We start from the raw sequence: 23585 nt of genomic DNA, 5'->3' as shown, positions 1-23585 counted from the left end.
AAACGGAAGAGAATACAAACACTGAGAAATGGATAGCAAGATATAAGCAGTGAAAATCTTTTAGTCCCTTTAGTTTTACATACAGATCAGACATACTTTATCTAACAAAGAAGAGTGGAAGGAATTTATTTGGGAGGGGAAGAGTTAATTGGGATAAAGTGACCCTCCTCATAGAGCAAGGATACTTCAGTGCTATGCAATTAAGACTCAAATATAACAAAAGCAGAAGGTTATGAATCAAAATGAAAAGGGTTGATTATGATGAAACAGGCGGGAAGTGCAAGAAATAAAAGAATTTTAGGTACAGGTCCTTAATGGCAATAACAACAACCATACAGAATATTATATTCATAAAGTAGCAGAAAGTAAGAACTAATTCATCATGGAATGGAGAAAAAAATGCCAACAGGGATGACTGCAGAAGGATATAGAAAATAGGAAAAAGGTGCTTGGAATTTATTGTAAAAAACTGCAAAGGAACCAAGGAGTAAATAACTACACATGAAAAAGTAATAGAGTAGGATGAGGCGAAAAAAGAAGTTATGTACTCACCATAATGTTCCATGCGAGTTGTTCATCTCGTCTTCATTCTCACTGATGGGTTTGGAGCCGATCCTCGGCTCCGACTCGGCCAGATGCTAAAGCTCGAGGTCTTCAAACAGCTCGTGGCCTACTCCCTATCCCATGATGCAATAGTGCTTCCCTCAAACCTTGTTTGCCCACTCATACTGACAACTAAAGTACATAGGAATTGAAATAAGAATACCGTAGATAAGAACAAAGCATCAATAAGATTTGTCTGAACTTCCCAGCCCTCAAAACTTTAAAGGTAGGGGATTGGTGGGTGGGACGTAAGAATGAAGGTGAGATGAACAACTTACATGGAACATTATGGTGAGTACATAACTTCTTTATGTGAAGTTGTTCTATCTCGTCTTCATTGTCACTGATGGGTTAGCGTCCCAAGCATCATCTTCTTGGGTGACTCATGGAAGTATATTCCTCAGAACCATAGAACCAAAGGAGGCTCTGTCCCTGGAGGTCCTATCCAATTTGTAATGAGTGATAAAGGTATGAGGCAAGGACCACGTAGCTGCTGCACAAATGCTATCCATAGGTAGCTTTGCTAGAAAGGTTGCCGATATTTAAACTGCTCTGGTTGAGGGAGTCTTAACTTTATGATTTAGTGCCATGGGCGAAGAGCTGTATGCGAAAGAAATACAATATGACAACCATTTTGACAAAGTGGTTTTTACCACCGGAGTACCCTTCTTTGAATCTGAAAAGCAGACAAAAAGTTGATCTGACTTTCTGAAGTCCTTAGTCCTGTCTAAATAGAATCGAAGCTGCCTATGGACATCGAGTTTGTGCAACATGTGTTCCATTTTGTTAGTATATTTGGGAAAAAACACAGGTAATTCTATAGTCTGGTTAAGATTTGTTTCAGAACAAACCTTGGGTAGGACTGAAGGATTTGTTCTCAGTGTTACTCTGTCGTTATGAAAAATCAAGTATGAGGCTTCGCTGGACAAAGCTTGTAATTCCTTAATTTTTTGAGAGGAAGTAATAGCTACTAGGAAAATGGTCTTCCATGATAGGTATTTCAAATCACAGGATGATGCAGGCTCAAAGGGGGGTAAAATGATCAGTGAGAGCACAAAATTCAGATTCCATGGAGCAGCCGGGATTCTAACAGGTGGTCTCAAGTGAACAGTACCTTTAAGGGAGGCTTTAGAAAGTGTGTGTGACATGACAGGGGTCTTCTGATCGCCAATATGAAAACTGGCAATTGCTGCCAATTGAACCCTAAGGGTTGCCTCAGCCGCTCCTTCATGAAATAGCTTAGTCAGAAACTCTAAAATGGATGAAATTGAAGCCATATATGGGTCAACATTATTTTTTGACACCCATATGGAAAATCTTTTCCACTTGCTAAGGTATAGTTTCCTAGTAGAAGATTTATGAGAAGAGATTAGGATGTTCTGTGCTGCAGGTGACAGATTGTGGAACCTGGCTATTCGTGGAACTGGAACAGCCAAGCTGTCAACTTTAGGGTATGAAGTGCAAGATGAAGAGTCCCTGATGAATGCATCAGAAGATCTGGAACTGGGTCCAGAATCCATGCTTCTTCCAGAAGATGAGGCTGAAGAAAGGGGAACCAAATTTAATGAGGCCAGTTAAGGGGCTTTTAAAATAATGGTCCTTCCCAGAGTGCTGGCTTTCAGTAGGAATTTGAATATCAAAGGAAACGGGGGAAAGACAAAGAAGTCCTGGGGGCCAACTGTGTACAAGTGCATCCCTTGGGGTATCCCCCGGGTTGGGGATCAGGGCAAAGTAGTTGCTGCATTTGGTGTTGGTGGGGCTTGCAAAGAGGTCATAGCAAAGCAGGCCCCATCTGTGGAATATCCTTTCCGCTACTACTTCTTTCAGGGACCACTCGTGAGGCAAGAGAATTGCTCTGCTCAACTTGTCCGCTATCACATTGGAAATCTCCAGGATGTGCATTGCTATCAGAAAGTGCTGGGTGGATATTGCCCAGAAATCCCCAGGATGTGCATTGCTATCAGAAAGTGCTGGGTGGATATTGCCCACTGCCATACTCTCACGGCCTCTCGACATAAGGGGTATGATCTGGTTCCTCCCTGTTTATGTACCAGACCACTGACATGTTGTCAGTCTGTACTGCAATATTCCCTAGAAGGAGAAAGTTTTGAAAGGACTGCAATGCTAGAAATATCGTTCTCATTTCTAGGACATTGATATGCAGAGGAGCCTCGTAATTCTCCCATGTGCCTCGGGCTGTCCTTCCCTGAAAATGCCCCCCCCCCACCTTATCAGGGAGGCGTCCATGGTCACAGTGGCAACAGGGGGTGGTAGAACAAAAGGATGTCCTATTGTCACTTAAGGAGAGGTCAGCCACCAGAGAAGATCCCTCTTGCATGACTTTGTTATTATAATGGGAGGAGACATTGGAAGTTCCTGATAGGACCATTGTATGAATACAAGCCACTGCAGTATCCGCATGTGCATTCGGCCTAATGGAATGGCAATGATGGCTGCCACCATGGTCCCTAGTAATTTGAGTACTACTGAAGCTGGGGCTCTCCGTTTGGGGATGATGTCCAGAACTTGTTGTCGAAGGCTCACCACTCTTTCCGTTGGAAGTTTTATGGTCATGGAAACTGTGCAGAGATCTGCTCCTACGAAAACGGTATGTCTGGATGTCTGTAAAGCAGATTTCTCCCAGTTTACAGTAATCCCCAAATGACTGCAATGATCTAAGGTTGTCTCCCTTGCTTGTATGAGTCGATGCTTGGTGGTGGCGGTTAGGAGCCAGTCGTGAGTTGATGCTTGGTGGTGGCGGTTAGGAGCCAGTCGTCTAAATAGAGAAACACTTGCAATCCTAACCATCTCAGGTGAGCTGTGACTACTGCCATGCATTTGGTGAACACTCTGGGGGCTGTAGTGAGACCAAAGGGCAGAGCTTGAAACTGAAAGCAACTGGCTCCCAGCCAAAAGTGCAGATGATCCTTGGATGATCTGGCCATCTTTATATGGTAGTACACATCCTGGAGATCTATTGAGCACATCCAATAGTCTTTCCCTAGAAAAGGAAGACGACTGTAGTGTGATCATCCAAAACTGTTTTTTGACAGATTTGTTCAATCTGCTGAGATTCAAAATTGGTCTCCAATCCCCTGTTTTCTTTGGAACTAAAAAGAACCTTGAGTAAGTTCCGGATCCTCTCTGATCTGCCGGGACTGGCTGGATGACTTTTTTCTAGCAACCTTGCAATCTCTATGGTTCCCTGTTCCCTGTGACTGGGTGGGACGTGTGGAATTTTTTTCACAGGGGGTGAAGGGGTAGCAAAGGGAATGATGTATCCTCTGGATATTATGCTTTGTACCCCAATTATCTTTTGTGATTTTTAGCCAAGTATCTGGGTACAAAGATAAGTGTCCCCCGACTGCCTCCAGAGACAGACGGGCCTCCTTTCAGGAGTGTTTGTAGGGCTTTCCGATCCCTGTCACCCTGATTTTGCAGGCCCCCTCTGCCACATGGACGGCATCTTCCATTATTGCCCCCTCCTCTGCCTCTAGACGGGGGTTCCACCACGTGTGTCAAAGAAAGTGCCTACGGAACCACATTTTCCCACTTTTCCAACCTTTAGGATAAGGTCTGGTAGAGGTGGAAAAATGGACTCCTATGGCAGACAGACTCTTTCCATCTTGCTCACACCTGAGTAAGCGTTTCCTTCACTTTCGGTCCAAAAAGTGATGAACCATCAAAGGGGGTGCTCTCAAAGGATGACTTGTAGGGATCAGCAAAGGAACATAAGCGCATCCAGGAGTCTCTCAAGAGCAATTCCTGTACCCGCTGCCCTACTCGTTCTATCAGCTGCATATGAAATCAGACACATGGAAGAGTTTATAAGGGAATTTAGGGTAGCAAGCAAGCTGGGAGGTTACCTTATCTGAAACCCCAGCAGCTACCACACCCTGTAGAGCCTCTCCCAACTCCTTAAGGAGATTTCTATGTAGTTTAGTAAAATGTGTAAGGTAGTTCAGGGATCGAAGAGTAAAGGCGGCTGAACTAAACATGCACTTTCCGTATCTGTCCATGATCCTAGAATCTCTATTAGGAGGATGAACAGATGTGGACGTCTCCGATAACTACTTTTTTGTTGGCCGCCGCCACCACCATAGCACGGGTACTCCTTTGGTAAGGAAAGCCTTGTCCTGGGGTGACGTTATAAATTTGTTAGGCCTCTAAGGGACTGGTTCTACACTATCCAGGGACTTCCACGCCTTTCAAGAGAGGTCCATCAACTCATACAAAGGCGGAGTCACCCAAGGGGTGGAGGGTTGAAACCTGAAAGCCTTCAGGAGTACCGACTCATCATCAGTAGGGTTAAGGGGGGTTCCAGCCAACCCTCTGTTTCAATATTTCTCAGATATCACCAAAAGAGATATCTTCAGACGGGGGACCGTAGGGACCCTTCCGACTCATCTAAGTCAGTATCTGACGTGATGGAGTCCTGTGGGGAATCCACATGCTTCCCCTTACAAATCCTCTTCCTGAGAACCTCCTCAGTGGGAGCTTCCGGGGAGGCCTCGAACAGCAGGGCTCACCCAATGGGGGGACCTGAGACTCCAGGTCTCTACAATTTTGAGGGATCAGTGAAGCACAGGCAGACACAGGAGCTTTAGGGGATTAGATTGCTGGCACTGATGATGTGGGTGCCCGAGTGGACAACGCTCTCCTCACAGCATCAATGGCCCCTGACTCCAATCCGAAGAGAAGCCTGGATCTGTAGAAGCAGGCAGTCTCCGCAGCACCAAAGCCGTGGCTCTGAGCCAGAGGTAGGTGCCGAACTCACTCGAGTCGAGGCCCTGAGAGACAGAGTCGGCACCAAAAGATCAGTACGACTATCCTCTCTGGACCCGACCGGCGAGTGTTGGCTCCTACAGTCTAAGGTAGTTACCAAAGAAGTCAGAGTAGTCAGTACCGAAAGCCCCAGGGGTGTTGGGTCCGGCGATCCCACAATCATTGGCTCCAAATACTCCGGCTCCGAAACTTTGGGTCGAATCGGAGGAGGAACAGAAGAAATGGGCTGGGTCTTGGCCAGTTCCAAAGCCCTAAGGGTCGAACCAGACCGAATTTTTGCTAGCACCTGTGACTGCAAAAGCCTCTGCACCACACGATCCACATCCTTATCAGATAGTCTTGAGGACCGGGAAGCTATAGAAGAGGCCTCGGATTGTAAAACTGGAAATTTTATAGTAGGAGATACAGGTTCCAATACTGGGGACTGGATCCTACTGACAACAACCTCCTGTTCCGTAGGCATTGGAGCCGAGGTGGTAGTCCAGTTAGATTTGGATATCGATGAGCCCTTTTTCGGCTCCAACTCAGAGGACGAGCTAGAAGATAAAATTTTTGATGACTTAGCAGGTTTGTCCTTATCCAAGGCTTCTTGAAAAGAAGATTTTAGTAAACCTCTCGCCATTAACTTACTCCTGCATTCGTGGAAAACACAAGAACTAAATGAGTGACAGATGGCACAACTTTCTTGAAGGTGAAGCTCACCTAGACTATAAACACAGTCTGTGTGCCCATCTGTGATAGACATCCTTTGTCCACATTTGGTACATTTCTTGAAACCAGATTTAGCCTTATCTTGAGACATGGCAAAGCACTCATATCTATAATAATAGCCCCAAAGAAAAAAATGTAGGGCTCTAACTATATAACATATAATACAACACACACTATGTAACTATAAAGGCACACAATAACAATAATAGCCTCAATAAAAAAGGGTCCAACTCTAAACTACAAGAACTACGGTATACTAACAATAATAAGCACGCAATGCTATTCAATGATATAATACAACCCTAACAATGTCTCCATCTCGATCGCTCCATATTTGAAAATTAGGGCACAGTATATCAAGTAAAATGTGCCTAATGTGTTTTACTTCCAGAACATATTCATACATATATATCCTTTGTAAATGTAAATACATTTGTATATTTAGTAATTCAACAAGTTAGTTGAATTTGTTTCGTTTTTAATAAGATTTTTAATTAATCTTATGTTTTTAGTTTTTTACTTAAGTGGTGGAACTAAGATACATGTATTTTAAGCATTTGTGTTTGTGCATTCACACACCTTTTAGGAAAATGTTTTTTTTTTTTTTTTGAAACTAGGTTTCTTGACCTATTCTAGTCAAATGGATTAATTAATTAATTAGTGTCTTGGAACAAAGTATTTAACCTGAGTGAAAACAGGAAATTGGTGTATCTGATGAAGTCTTCCTGAGAGACGAAAACGTGTGTGTTGCCTATTGCAGGAGTTCTTTTACACGTTAATAAATCGGTTTGTGGAACATTTTTGCCTGATTGTGAGCTTTCTTTGCCCCAAGCTACTGGACTGGTGTGGCTGCTCTTCTTTTGTGAGATACAACCCTAACAACAACCACAAGGCTGAATTAAATTTACAGATTGAAATCTAACAGTAGAAAAATGAACTACTACTGCCCTAATAAAAAAACAGGCTTGCTACTTTAAAGCAGACAGAAGGATAGGGAAGAAAGTTGCTTTAAAATAAATAATCTTTAAGAGAATTGTTATAGGTAGGCCTAGAAGAGAAGCAGCCACAAAAACAGAGAAAAAAACACTCTAATTCTAACTATCAAACACTAAAAACGTATAGAAAAAAAAAACTTAAGTTTATATATATATATATATATATATATATATATATATATATATATATATATATATATATCAACACCAAGCAAGAATTGTAGAAAAAATACAAAGATATTTTAACAATACTGGTCAGAGCTGTCGAGGAACTCCCGATCTTTTGCAGTGGCAAACGTGATCTGAGGGAAGCACTACTGCATCATGGGATAGGGAGTAGGGTACGAGGTGTTGGAAGACCTTGAGCTTTAGCATCTGGCTGAGTTGGAGCCGAGGATAGATTCCAAACCCATCACTGAGAATGAAGGTGAGATAGAACAACTTCACATCACACGTTTAGACTGCAGGTTAGAGACACTATTCTCTACCAGGGATTGATATCAGAGAACAGACAAAGAGAAAGGGATAGGGCAGTGCTAATGGGAAGGTCAACTCTAGTAGAGCTTTTAGTTGAGTCAAGAACAAAAGATGCTGTTAAAAAAAAAAAAAGAATAATTAGTAGGGCATACAAAATATTGCATGATAACTACAAGAATCAATCAGAAGAGGTTCAAAAAGATTGTAAATTGCCTTTGTAGTCGGTCTTCCCAAAGGAATAAAAGGAGGACAGCTGTATGGTTCCCAAACCATGCATGCAACAACATCCAGAATATTAAGGATTTTTGTTTGGAATTGTTTGCAAAGGTATTTTATAATCCAAACAAACTTCAGGTGATTTTTCCACAGCTAGACAACAAATGACGGCGGTATGATGGGAAAGGGAGGGGTAACAGCATATTTTTTGGGAATTTACTGAGTTGGCAGATTTTAAAAAATCCCTAGAGTATGTTGTCAGAAATGCTGGGAAAGCAAATGGTTGTAACTAAGGAAAGGATTCTTTTGATCTGGGACACAACACCTGAATTGCCTGGACATACTAATACTTTACTAAGTTTAATGCTATTGGCTGAAAACATAAAATAATTACCAAAAAATGGAAGTCAAACTCTAAACCAACTGTACCTGAACTGAATACTGTAAAGGAGAGAAACCAACTGGAGGTAAAAATCTTTAGAAAAGGGAAGGAGCAAATAGCATAGCAATAAATGGAATCTGTGGGAACAATAAATGCAGAACAATGTCAATGAAGATTCAGGTTCAAGGAAAGGAAAGAATTCAGCAATTTATGTAATGCTGGAGTGAATGATAACTTAAAAGAAAACATATGCACAGTGCATGAAAAAACTGACAAAAACTGACAATGTCACTGTTTTTCTACTAATGTACATGTACCCATGACATTATGTAAACTATTATTTAAAAATGTTTAAAAATAATTTCTTTTTTTGCAGATCTAAGTTTATTTCTTCCTCACTTTGTCAACAATATATTTATCACTTCAGCTATTGCTAGCTCAGTTTTTAGACTTCCACTTTCTAATTATAGCATTTTTTTTTACAATTGTTACTATCAAACTTACTAGTTCATGTTAATTTTTTATTAAAACTATTAATCTGTTACACGCTAGAAGCATCAGTGACTTATTAATTGTCAATGCATTTCCAAACATTTTTTTTCCCATTAGCCCTTACAGGTCTATTTTATATGTATGAAATCTCCAGCAGGTCCAAAAGATACGTTATGCTCCATAACCCTGTGCCAAAGCTCCAATCTGCTAAGTCTGTTAGACGGCACATCTTTGGCAATGTTACTTGTATAGAGAAACAAATCTGTGTAAATACTTCTAAACAAACATTCTAAATTTCTTGGATTTACTGGCATATCTTAGCAACCAACAAACGCAGCTTAGACTTTCATCATCTACTTCTCATTCCACGTCCTTGACCCAAATTTGTTTAATCTTACTCTACCTTTCAAATCTCTCAACACTCTAAACTTTCTAGTTACTAATCTCTTGATCACTATCTGGTGACAATAATTATACAATGGCAGGCAAGAACATTTTTATCAAATCACTCAGCACTAGGACCCTTACAGTACTCAACATCCATTTTTAATACAAAAATCAAGGAACTGTTTAACCAAATTTCTGTCTGACTTGATTCCAAGTGCCCTACATATCACCATATCTGTGATACTCCCAGTATAATAGCCTCATCTTTCTCTCTCTCCACAGCCTTATATCCTGGACAACAGTACTATTATAACCAAAAAGTAGAAGCAAACTAGTCCATACTTGCAAGCTGTTGTAACTCAGTAATTGATTTAAGGTTCCCATTATTTGCTGTACATCATAAAGAAACTTAACATCTCCTCCTACAATATGACCAAAAGGAAGCTATCACAAAGTCTTCCTAGCTACTCCCTATTAAACAGGTCAGGTATGTCCATTATGATTTATTTGTAATGAACACAACTGGGATATGGCATAAAAATGCACCTGGTACTCCCAATCCACCAATTTTCTTTAACACCTTTACTGAATTATTACTTAAGACACAGGCAAACATACATTTACATAAAAGAAAACAAATGCTATCAATATGTTCCTAGTGACAAACATTATACACCACATGCTGTTCTTTTGTACAGCTATCATCAATCTAACCGTACATAAATTTCCTCAATTTCTACCTTCCCTTAAATCTCACTCCTTGTCTAAAACATTTTTTGGCATGCATTGTTCCCACAATTTTCATTTTGTTCTATATAACTTGCTCCTAACCTTTTCTAAAGATCCTACTTCCAATTCTTCTATCACTTACAATTTTCAGTACTTGAAATACAGTTCACCCATTTCCTTTTCAATCACAGGCTTATCCTAGGAGTCTAGGTTTTCCACTCTCCCAAAATCTATGATCATACTTTAACCCTATGATCATATTTTGAACACCTTCAAAAAGTGACATGGAGTGTTATAAAGTACTAGAATATATAAAGTTGCAGTGAAAATGCAACACAAAAAATTTAACAGTTGTGTCCTTTGGTCTAGCCCCAATCCAGTAATTTTTCACACCATCTTTTTTTTAACTCCTAAGTTTTAGTCTCCAAGTCATTAATGAATTTCAGAGCCAATACACCAAATATTTAATACATGATGCGCCCCAAATTAAGACAATCTTGTCTCAGTCTTAATGTTGGCACACAGTTTACTACTACAGTTACAGTCCTGGTTCTGTTGATGTCCTAACCTAATAAAGTACTAAACTTCGCCTTACAACAGTTGATTTTTGTATTATCACAGCCAGAGTGTGTACAGATACAGGGCAAATAAAACTGGTGAGTGGGACATGGTGTTGACTCTCTTGACAGTTTTAAGGAGACTGACAGATGGCTATGAATGTTTAATTTTGGATGCAGAACATGAATTCATTAGAGCAGTTTTAAGGAGACTGACAGATGGCTATGAATGTTTAGCTAAGCTGCTGATCAAAACTTTCTTCAGATGGTACTAGTCAGCTCTTATCATTATTCACCATTGGCAAACCTGTCTTTATGACAAGTATGCAATCGGTGCATAGTCAGAAATCAGAAGCTTGATCCGGCTGCAGTGCACAGAGGATGCAACCCTGACTACAGCCCACTCAAATGGATTTATAACAGCAGCCTCAACACAGGAGCACCAACATGGTATGAGATAGGAATCAAAGGTTGAAGCCTGCTCGCCTCTCTCAGCGTCCAGGTGGGGATGCACATGTTCAAAGGGAAACTCGAGGCATGTTTTCCTTGGTGAAGATGGGAGAAACTGCTTGCAGTGTTTTGCAAGAGGGGGCATGGCTTAGCTTACACCCCTTGCAGAAGAGGGGGACAGCCCAGTGCTGAAACCCAGTCCATGTGTGCCTATGGACTGCTGGCCAACCATGTATGGGGAAGTTAGGTATATAAGCAGAAATTCCCTGATGGCTCTTGGCTCTTGCGATCAGCTCTCATGACATGCAGAGATGTGCAGCTGATGACGGAGAACATGAAGTTCATCTGGCAGCAAGCAAAAAAAGAGAAAGAAAAAAATTAGAGGTCAGAAATGGTCTATTACCAGGGTTGAATGGAGTTCAGACTTATTTATTCTTAAGTGGGAAGAGGACTGAGAATACCTATGTAATTAGATGATACAATTTTGCACCAGAAACTATTACAAGGGTTTTTATATGTCCTTCAAGTGGAGGTTTTCAAGTAAGCTTCTGTTAACAGATTTGGCAATTAGATAAAAGAGTAAACTAAGCACAGATAAATGATGTGCTTGGGAAAGACATCCGATGACATGGAAATGAGTTAAAATAGTATACTGATGGCCTCCCTTCTTGTATCAGTATGGATTCAAAATCACATGATGGAGGTTAGGGTACTGTAACATGATTAGATCAACTCCAGATGGACTAGGATAAGGGAACTTTTCTGGGTAAAATACACTCCAAGTAATTTTTGAATGTGTTTGTGAAGATATTCATAATACTGTTGATCTCAAAGGCTGTCGGCCATTAACAATATCATGCTTGAGATTTATGGAAACCTTTACTCATCACAATCTAAGAAATCACAAGAAAATCAACAGTTTTTAATACTATTCAATATCTACAGACTACCTTCCCCCAGGAATCAGAGGAGCTAAACATAATAATACCTGTAAGGAAGTTTGCCAAACACATGATTCTCTCAGAGCAGAGAAAGCACTTCATCCCAATGGAATTACCATTAATTTTGACAAAACCTGTTAAAAAATGTAGGGGGGGACTGGTTGTTAGCATTACTAGAAGATGTGGCATGTACTGGCAGGATGTCCCACTAATCTACTGTATGATACAGGTACCGCAGAGGAAGACCTCTTCTCCTCTGTCTGGGCTCTCTAACGGATTACACTCGTCCAGTTACTCTTAAAGATCATCTTGCACTCAGTCTTGTCTAGATGCATTTCCTCAAGGCCACAATCCAAGGGCTCTGCTACTTCAAACATAGCATTATTCTGTTTTTCTTAACTAGATTAATCAGCCCATTAACATTCCACAAGAACAGTCGCCTACAAAAGCTAAATTAAAAATTACCCTTCTGCTTCATGTTCTTTAAAGCAACTATATACATTAATTTTAGTTTAAATGGCATTTTATTCTGCAAAAACATAAGGCAGGATGCAAAAGAACCAGATCTGCAAGTTAACCCAGGTATAAGAGTAATGCACTGGTTACATTTCATATACATTTTTGCCATATAATATTAAACTGACGGCGTTTTATTTTCCCTATTAGTTTCAACCCATTTACAGCAGTAACAGCATAAGCTGCTTTTCAAAGAAACCTAATAATTCCAGAACTCTTATTATAAAACCATACAGCCTGGAATAAACAACCATGACCAGCAACAGGCACCCAAGTACATCTCCCCATGAATCTTAATCAAAGATCACATACTACTTGAAAGCAGTTGATAACTTGTTGACAAACCAGCCATTCATCGCTGCCAACAACTGTGCAACAACAAATTTATTTTATGTTATTTACAACTTTTCAGACTTTCCAAGGACTGCTAATAGTGAACCATAAAGAAAGATAATTATCAAAGCTCTCTAGTGTTCCTTCTCCACCCTTTGAAACTAGTCACCTAGCACTGGGGTCTGGCTCATCACTGCTCACAACTCTGTATTAGGCAGAATGTTGCACACAATGCCCGGACCAAAAACTGTACTGCTGCCTTACCTTAACTTTATTTTATTTGCCCCCCCTCACACACACACTATCAGCGAACTTGCATATGCCTCCTACATCAAAAATTCTTGTAGTAGTACAATAAGTACAGCATTTACATACTTATGCACAGCAGTCAAAGAACGTTACATTATCAACTCAAATAAAAAAAAAAGAAATGTGTAAAATTATCCGTTATTTTTTTTACTGGTGCTTGTGTCCTGCTACTAAGACATTTTACCTTTGATGTGTTCAATACTTAATGTAAGGAAGCCAAACTTCTTTGAGGTTATCTGTTTGCTGCTAAACAGCCACAAAATTGTCTGTATCTTGTGATAATGAACCACCATTCATTTTCTTGGGCTCAGTCATGGCGGCAATACTTGGCCCAAGGCCCAGCTTCAAGGTTTCTTGTCCATTAAAAATTTACGTTACTTACCCACCATAGCTATGCATCTGTGTTGTCCATTTTCATTCTTCCTCAACTGATGGGTCTCGGATCCATCCTCGGATCTGGCTTGGCTGCATTTACTAGACTCTTGGATCCAACTCTTGAGCTCATCCACTTACCCATAATGCCCCAATTACTCTGCAATACCTCAGATCAAGTTTACTATCCCAAAACAAGGCAAAGTACTAACCTCAGGACAAGACAGAAGGAAGGCTTGTAGAAAGGCCTGGGGCTCAAACCTAGAACAGGGGTTCTGCAACAATCATAAGGTTACTCCAGGAAGAAAAGGGAAGGGGGAAGGAGGGTGGGAAGTTGATAAAGAATGAAAAAGGATAACACAGATGTATAGTTATGGCGAGTGTGACACCCGTGCACTGGTCCAGTAATAAAGGAGCCTCAATCCTCACCACTAACACCAGTGAGGGACGTGCACATTGGGAGGATGACAGGTACACACACAGTAAAGTACAATTTCCCTTAAGAGCATACAGAGATCACAGTCAGTCTGGGGCTGGTTTCTCCCTCTCTCTCCAGATCCCCAATAAGACTCCCACCTGGCACAGCTACAGGATTAAGATCTCAGCCAAGTGGTCATGCCAAAACCTCTATCACTTTCTGTCCAACCAGTGCTTCATGTCCCTGCCCAAGTAGCTGACACACACACACTTTGAGATTTGATTTATATACAAACACTCAGACACTCCTGGGGAAAGCTGGCACAGGCTCACTAGCTATGCCCCCTTCGGCCCAGACTATAAGGTAATACCAGCTGCCACCAACCACTCTTATCAGCTACTATAAAGCCCCTTACCAAAGGGTGCCCAATCTTACTGTGTAATGTTACTATTATCCAAATGGTAAGTGTGACCAGAACTTTTTTAAGGCTATTTAGGAGTGGTCTATACAGTATCACCAAATACATATGCAAGGACTACAAGAGCTTAAATATCTCTACACAAAACCAGTCAATTAAAAAGTTTAAAAATATTTAATAACAAATAATAAAACCACACAACAAACTCACCACACAGTAACAGAATTCAGAATCACAGGAAATATTTTAAAACATTGCAGAACAGTCTCACATAAATACAGAAAACATCTAGACTACTCTTGCGATATTCCTATCACCTTTATTATAGTGAAGTTGGAAAAGAAAATAGGCAATTAATGGCTTGTTTAATATTTGCCTCTGAGGCTAACTTTGGCAAGGACGGACGGATTGGTCTGTAAGGAAATGATCAAATATGGGGATTTCGAAAGGAGAGCCTGGAGCTCGGATACTTGTCTCGCAGATGTAATAGCCACTAGAAAAGCATTTTTCAAGATAAAAATTTTAGGTCGGATCTAGTCGATGGCTTAGACAGACTCCGAGTCAACCCTTGCAGTAAAACCATTAAAATCCCAGGGTGGGTAATTGCCTTCACTGGGGACCCAAGCAAAAAGGTATGTTTAAGGAAAGCCTTGCTTATTTTTGATGAAGCTAAAGAGAAAATATTCTCACATCTGAATGAAAATTAGATATTACTGCCAATTGCACTTAGTAGACAAACTAGCCGCTCCTTGAAAAATGTATGCTAAAAACCTCTACTACAGTAGGGCAGTGAAAAGGTCTAATTCCCTGGAGAGCCCAAAAGGAGAACCTCTTCCATTTACTCTTGTAGATCTTCCTGGTAGAGGCCTTCTGGGATGATAGTAATATCTGTCAGACCAGGGAGGAAAGCCTGGGCTGTCTAACCATCAAAGGAATTGGAGAAACCATGCAGTCAACTTGAGATCTCCAATGTCTGGGTGAGCCATCCCCATGGGATGAGACAGAAGGTCTGGCCTGCAGTCAAATATCCAGGGTAGATAGCGAAGGCAAGGCCAAAGGAAAGGGAACCACAATTACGGAGGCCAAAAGGGGACTAGGAGGATAACCGTGCTCTTCAACTGAAGTGCTGTCTGTAAATGTATGGGAATTAGAGGTATCGGGGGATAAAGAAAGGAGACCAGAGGGCCAAACTTGGACTAGAGCATCCCTCAGTGACTCTGGGCGGGGAGATCAGGACAAAGAATCTGCTGCACTTGTTTTTATGCAGAGAGGCAAACAGATCTCAGCAAAGTTGACCCCATCGACGGAAAAGCCTCTCCACCACTAAATGATTGAGAAGCCACTCATGAGGCATCAGAATGGACCCGCTGAGTATGTCCACTAGCATGTTAGATTTTCCCGGGATGTACCATAAGAAAGCAATTATAGGAGATCACCCCTTGCCACACTATCATTGCTTCGTGACAAAAAGGGATAAGAATGGGTTCCCCCCCATTTGCTGATGTACCAGACCACAGACATTTTGTTGGTTTAAATCACAACTGTCCTGAGAGGATGGATGTCCTGGAAAGCCTACAATGCTAGGAGGACCAGTCTCATCTCCAAGGCACTGATGTGTTAATTGGTCTTTCCTGGTGACCATGTGCCTTAGACCGTCCTTCCCAAGAAATGTCCACCCACCTCAAATGGGAGGTATCCATTTTTACTGTGGCTACTTAGGGTGGAAAAACAAGACAGTGGCCTTAAGAAACTTCATCTGACTGAATTCATCAATGCAGATAGTCTTTGTATAGTTGTGCGAGTTTGACTGCTGAAGACAAGGGGTGGTGAAGAACTGACCACTGAACAGCTGAAGTCCATTGTAGAATGCACATACAAAAAACAGCCAAGGTTACAGCTGCTGCCACTGACCCTAAAGTCTGAATAATCAACCTAGCTGGAGAAAGGTGAGAGAAAATGACTCTTGTTTAGCAGCTTTCAAATGTCTAGAGCTGCTGTCTACCTCTGACTGGGTGGAACGTCAAAGAGCCTTTTCCTTTTGTTTGGGGGAAATTGTGAAAATGGTATGAAATAACCTCTGGACATAATTTTCCACACCCAAGTGGGGCAAGAAACTTATCAGGATGGCAGAGAATGGTTCTACAGTATCCAGTTCCTTCCACACCTGGTGTGAGACTAGATCTACAAGCTTTATCAGCTGTAGAGGGGGTCACCCAAGATGTAGACAGGTCAGACCCAAAAGCTTCCAGGAACACTGACTCCTCCTGGGAAGGGGGAAATGGAAGAACACTGACTCCTCCTGGGAAGGGGGAAATGGAGGACTATCCTCCTTTCTGCCTGAGGATTTCTAAAATGTCTCCGAAGGAGAAATCATCTGGTGGAGACCTTGGAGACTCCTCCCCTTCATTGAAGTCAGTGTCTTTGGTGAGCAACTCCTAAGAATCTATGTACCTCCTCTTGCACATTCTCTTTTGTGGAATCTCCTCGGTGGGATGGCCTGGAGAGGAGTCCAAAGAGAGGGGAAAGTCCTCTAGATGGATTGTCTGGATGCTTGATTAGGCAGGCTGTCCCTGCAGGATAGGTCTGTGAGGATCACAGCTTGGACCTGGATGTAGGCAGGGCTGTAGGATTTGAAGAAGAAAGAGCAGTCATGTCTCTTGGACAACAGAAGACCCTCTCCACCATCTCAAAGGCAAAAGGTCCGGGAGAAGATGCAGCTGGCTGTACTGGGGCTGAAGTCCCTGACGCCACCATGCCCCAACTCTGCCCATTGTCTCAGTTTTAAGGGGGAGAGTCAGACCCAAGCTGCTCAATGCTGAAGCTCCAAGGAGTATGGACAGCTCCCATAATCTCAGTCAAACCAAGCCTCCCGGACCAGGAACTGATGCTTTGGGTCCGATACTTGTCCTGTTCCAAGGGGATCAAAGCCAGATGAGTAAGGGATGCAGTTGGAGTCAAAGACCTAGCTGTCTCTGAATCCAATGCAGACACATTTGGAGTTCTCGGATCCACCAGCTCAGAAATCACTGGTCAGATGGGAGGAGGAGAAATTACAGTGTGGGAAACAGAAGCTAGGCTCACAGATCCCATGGGAGACGGAGCTGGGGAAAACCCCCATTGGAATATGAGCTTTGAGGAAATTCATCATCATCCTATCCAGTCATTTTTAGAAAGACTCCTGGAGAATTTGATGCATAAAGTAGTAGACTGTGGCCAGGACTCTCTCCTTGGGGTATCCTGGAGGAAGGTTGAGTTGAGCAGAGGAGAAAAATTGGGCTCTGGAGAGAACCTGGGGGCGTGGGTCCTCAGAGACTTTGGATCTGCGGAAGTCAGATCCAACTTCTGTAATCTGACAGGAGGCTCAAACATTGGACCTGATTTTGGAGAGCAGTGAGAGACCGCCTCTTGATACTTTTGTCTTCAAAGAGAGCTTAAGTTTTTTTTTACTTACTTTATTTTGGAGACGAATATAAACTATCAACAATGGCAGAAAAAGCATTACCCTCTGAAAGGTAGGAAGAAACAGATGAAAGTAAAGTAAGAAAGGAGAAGAAGAGAGAAACAGAAGTTCTACTTGATGTGACAGAATTCGAAAAACTACTGTAAGGGAAGAAGTAATGGAGAGGCTAAATCATAAGAAAAATAAAGTCACACTTACCGGCAAAAAAAGTAAAAAGTACACCTCAAAGCTCAAAGAGAAGAACCTGCCTCTGTAGTGATAAGGTGGCAAACAAGATCTGGGGTACTGCAGAGTAACTGGGGCATTATGGGTAAAGGGAGGAGCTTGAGATTTGGATCCAAAAGTCTAGTAAATGCAGACGAGACAGATCAGAGGACTGATCTGAGATCAGAGACCCATGAACTGAGGAAGAATGAAAATGACATCAGATTGAAGGTTTTAGCACCTTGTAGAAAATTATCTTGAAAAATACCAACTATATTGCCCTAAACATCAGATCCTTTTATCTAGGTTCATTCATAGCTGCCACAAATTGGGCTAATTTTCAATGGGTATAAACTGAAAACTCATATAAAAATTATTCTGTTCTTGCAGACTTTGCCTGATTTCTAACAAATAATTTGGTACTCCTCTAATCATACCAGTATGTGTTAGTGTTGCCAAGCTGCCACCACTGAACCTGGCCAAAAGACCATGGGTACTCTCAATTTTAATTCAGTTTGTCCTCAAGCTGGTCCAAACTACCACTTTATCCTTCATAAATAGGATGCAATCCATTCTTTCTTCCTTCTCTATAACCACCCAATCTTTCACCAAGCTCTGTCCACTACATTAGTATGTGTGTCTTACAGCATTTTCAGCTTCACCTCTACACTGGTGAATTACTTCTTCAATGCCTTAGTCTCCTGCTGCAATGTCAAAATGGTATTCGAATGACCATTTTATGTCTTATCAGCTTCAGTGGCTCATTTAAATGCTTTTCAACTGAAATGTTCAGTTTGTTACTGACATTTTGAAGTTCAACCAAAATGGTCTCTAATCACTCAAGCAAATCTCATCATCTGCTAAAGGCAACTGCTTCCTACTTTCCATCAACCATACAGTCAACACCCATACCATTCTAGTGACCTTTAGTCCCATGCTTTTCCTAATTAATTTTTGCCTACTTTCCTAATGTACACAACAATCTGCCTGTCAGCAACCTTTCCAATGACTACTGCAAGATGAACGGAGACTTTTAGCCAATTTACACAAACATTTTAAAGGAGTAACCATAGGAGCACACTTCTTACAAATTCATACCAGAACTCTCCTGGTCAAAAATACAGACATAAAAAAACTGCAGCAGGTAACACACCCATTTCTAAATAAAAACTATAAGTTCTGACCCTTGTTACTCATAATGGTAACATACTAATAGCCATAAGAAGAAGAAATGAAAAGGAAACCATGAAGACTATAAGAAAACTTCTCTATGCTGGGGCCTTGCCTGGGACTGAAGTACATAAATGATGACAGGATGCTAGTACTTCCAAGGGGTGCAAGCACGCATCTGAGAATTAGAACAGTGGGTATCGGCAGCAGACATAAAAGGATCAAATTCAGCTTGATGGTCAACAACAAAGCAGTTCAATAACCATACAGGTAAACTAAAATGTGATCCTCAAACTTAGCACATTATGGACAGCTGAGAAAGATCAAAGAAATATGAAGCTCTACACATAGTTTCATTAAGTGGAATGGCCTGGAGACAAGATGCTTAGCTGGCATCAAAGAAGATCAAAGTAGCACCTACCTTCATGACTTCAACTTGCAAATCTTCACTAAGTGATGGAGTGACTTTGACAGCATCTAGCATCTGATTTAGAAGCTGCTTCTCTTCAGATTCTGTATCGACAGTTATAAACCTCTCATCAGTCAGCAGCTTCTGAAAATGTAAAAAGATAAAACAAAGATCAGTACTTCAGGCAGACAACAGTTTAGTCTTTGCACTGTTCAAGGCATCAAACTTACAGGTAAGAGTGTGCACATATACACATACGTACAAAAAAAAAAGACATAAGTAGACACATTTCTTTGATCACGTATTCAGTCTCTGCAGATGTAAACAAGACTTCAGTCATGTTACTTTTATTGTGGTCTCCCAGCATATAGCCATTTTTCTGGGGTACAATCCTCATTTCTAGATGCCCTTTGAATGGAGTTTGCAAAAGGTTTCACCAGGAAATTAAGTTCACTTCCACATCTCAATGATAGGCTTCTTATGATGACTGGCAACTCATAATAAACTGTTGTTCTAGAGTGCTTGTCTTTTGTAAAAAATAGTCTTTGCTTCAGTCCGAATAACCCAATTAACAAAATGGAAAAATGCTATACCACACCAGTGTGTGCACAATGAAGGATTTTAAGTATGTGATAAGCATAGTGTTACTCAGCTACAGGCTTTATACATTAATGTTCATTACTTACATTACACAGCTCACCTATGCTGAGAAAAACTACATTTGTCAGGTGCTGTAAAGGTCTATATTTCCCTTCCCCATGTACAGAAACAGTTTGACATGTATTGTATTTGCCACCACCATGAGTCTGCTCTGTACTCCGTTAAGGCAATCACATATGGAGTGTGTACAGTTTACTTCAGTGACTGCAGTTACCTCCTAATAAGACACATACATGACTTCATTCAGTATGTATTATGTCTGTGCATTGAAATTGGTGTTCAAAAACCTTTTACTGAGTTTGAATAACAAGAGCCCATATATAAAATACATTCTACTGTGATTCTGAAACAATATTGCAGTGCTTCAAAAATACATTTTTAGCTGCCTAACTTAACAATTCTAGCTTACCTAGTAAAGTGTAGTAATGAGTTAAATATCAGGAAATAAACCTGCTAACAACCCTTGAAACAGCACAAACCTGAGTCTAGAGACCTCAAAGCTAACTTAAATGCTTTAGACAAAACGCTGAGATAAGGATATACATCAATCACGTCATACTAAAATCAGCTTCAATTTTTCTTTTGCTCCAAGTGTAAAAATTTGTGCTCCTTACATAATGGCAAGTGTTAAAAGCAATATTAATGTATTAAAAGTAACATCAGTCACTGCCTCTTTGTATCACTTTTGACTCTATGGTGACTCATTTTGGGCTGCAGAATACTTATAACAGTCTCTGCCTCACAACTCCAAGGTCTACTGTTCAGTCCTAAACTCAGATCACTGTTTTTTCCCTGGGTGCTTCTGTTTCCTTCTACCACCCCAACAACATTCTGGCTGACTGGCTACACTAAACTAGCAGTAAGTCGATCATATAGTCTCAACTATATGAAGTTTGACTTTCTGTTGAGATTGTCTTCTGAAGTAGCTCCATTTATAACTATATATATATATATATATATATATATATATATATATATATATATATATATATGGGTCTACTACCCTAGATCGAAATTACACTTTCGAAATACGATAGCAGTGTCCCCACTAACACGAAAGTGCACTTTCGCGAAAGTCACTAGAACGAAGGGTTAGGGCTTGGGTAATGGATAGTGGATAGCTAGTAGGGCTATCCATTATCCTTAACCCAAGCCCTAACCCTAAGGTCTGTGACTACCGCACCACAGTGCAGGAAATTGTATTTTCTCCACTGAGCAGTAGTTACGGACCTATTTCCTGTACTGTGGTGAGGTAGTCATGGACTTTAGGGTTAGGGCTTGGGTTAAGGATATTGGATTGCCCTACTAGCTATCCACTATCCTTAACCCAAGCCCTAACCCTAAGGTCCGTCACTACTGCACCACAGTGCAGGAAATGTTCCGTTCGACTTAGTGACCTTCAAGAAAGTGCACTTTCGTTGAAGTGCACTTTCGCGTTAGTGGGACACTACTAGCGTATTTCGAAAGTGTAATTTCGATCTACAGTAGTCGACCCATATATATATATATATATATATATATATATATATATATATGTATGTATCTCTACATACACACACACACACACATACATATACGCAGACATGTTATAATTTAGATCACCCTTGTAACCTAGGTTGCAGCTAATAAGAGTCCACAGACCATGTAACAAATAAGCAAAATAAAATAAAAATGGTTCCCGGTAGCCTGATAAATGAATTTAACTACATTAATATGAAGAATGAAATTTCCTGCATGTTGCATAAAAGAATTACAATACTAAATGTTTAAACTGCATTCACCGCATACTCGGCCATCAGTTCTGTAGATTTTTTTTTCCATTAAAAGAACGGAGGTCTTCACTTTTTCCAATATTTCTCCCCTAACCAGCTGAGTGACGCTACTAATGCCTATCCAAAGTTCCATAATGCAAGTTGACAGCTCTGTCCACCTTTTGAATGGACGGTTTCTCTCCTTGAAAGGAAGAAAATAAGTTTGCTTACCCTTCATTGGAAGCTGCAAGAGAATACCTACTTCGGAATAAAGTGCAAGACTAGAAGCTTCATGTATGGAGTGAAAAAAATTTTTGAACTTGCTATAGAAGTTGTACTACTGATCTCTCAGCAGGCATTCACTTACAAGATATTTCTTCACATACCTCAATAACAAATTATATCCAGATAATTGAAGCTACAAATGCACACCACCTTGAATAAAATTAGAACCAATAAATCCAAAAGTATACAAATATGTCAAATTACATATTTTGAAGAAAAAAGTCAGAAGCTTGTCAGCTTAGTCACAGAGGGACAGTTTTCAAGCCTCAGTCTAAAACTAGGATCAGGACATACGCAAAATAAACATATAATCCAGTCACCTAGCATGCAGCAGCAGCAATAAGCCACTTCCATTTTATGCCGAACAGCCCACACAATGATGTAGGCCTCAAACCTTCACAGCTATAGGATCAAACTTGGATTGTGCCATTAGTGGAGATGTAGGAGAAAAATGTGACCAATTTGTTTTCTAAAGAATTACATTGTTAAATTCCGAATATTTTGTGACTTACTGTGTATCCAACCTCTTCCCCTGTTTGGGTGTCCACTTATCCAAATACTTAAAGCACATTAATTTTTAATTGTAAAAACAATACACAAGTGGTGTGCATACCTCTACTTATTTACTACAGGAAAAAGACAAAATAATTTCTACTGTCAAAGAAAGAAGCCTACAGCTCTTGTATCCTAATACACCAAACTACCATTCATTTTGTTCAAGAAGTGCATCTAACACAAACTCTATAATAATGTAAGACATTTCAGCTCCTCAGTTTTAAAATTATGTTTTGAGACTTTGGAGTGGAATGTGCATCTCTCTTCATAACACACTGGATATAACACATGGCATGCCTTCTTCCCACTTGGGTGCAAACAGAGCTGTCATTGTGCTTCTGTAGGTTACTGACCTGCAAATATGACTTCTTGGTATGGCTTCGATGCGGAGTGCAGTTTTATGTAGCACTTTGGATAAGATGTTAAAATGAGGTCACATCTGCTTGAGTCTGTAACTGAGACTATTTAACAGACACAAAAACTTAAAGCATAGCTACACTGACTCTGCATTTTCTTCAAAGTTTAAGAGGCAGATCTTCTGTGCCAATCTTCCTTGCCTCGTACCCTATATATCCTCAGTTTTTTCTCTATCCAGCACAGCTATAGAGTTTTTATCATGTTATCACAACTTAGGGAGCGGTCATCATTTTCCCTAATCAAGTGACTAAGGGCAACATTTACTTTGCCATCTCCTGTTAACTACAAATATTCTTACACTTGCATGCCTTCATAGGTGTGTACTAGGCTAACGACCACAAGGGCTTTTTTAAGCCTAGCCATGCATCCCAAATCTCTGACAAGTTCTGGTACCTTTGAGAAGTGTAAGCAGGGACTTGGGAGATGAAACATTTACAAGCAGGGGCCTGGGAGATGAACCATTAACAGGTTACCCGTGTTCATTAGAGACAGAGGTGTCAAACCAGGGACGAATTTCATTTTCCCCATCCAAATGTCCATGTTGCACTTCAATAGTGTTAGAGAGGAACTCTGTCTTACATGG

The 23585-nt window shown here is 40.7% G+C and overlaps 1 protein-coding gene across 1 annotated transcript in view; it reads right to left on the bottom strand.

Moving 5' to 3' along the window:
* ARFGEF3 (ARFGEF family member 3) overlaps positions 1–23585 on the bottom strand; it is a 2280599-nt gene that overhangs the window by 1774033 nt on the left and 482981 nt on the right. Inside the window, exon 4 of the mRNA XM_044087095.1 lies at positions 19347–19478. Coding sequence (XP_043943030.1) covers positions 19347–19478 — 132 coding nt within the window. The remainder of the gene's footprint in view (positions 1–19346; positions 19479–23585) is intronic.

Source organism: Protopterus annectens, chromosome 1.part1 (genome assembly GCF_019279795.1).
Source record: "Protopterus annectens isolate FY-2018-M chromosome 1.part1, PAN1.0, whole genome shotgun sequence".
Classification (NCBI taxonomy): Eukaryota; Metazoa; Chordata; order Ceratodontiformes; family Protopteridae; genus Protopterus; species Protopterus annectens.
This window is presented reverse-complemented; position numbering and strand designations above follow the sequence as displayed.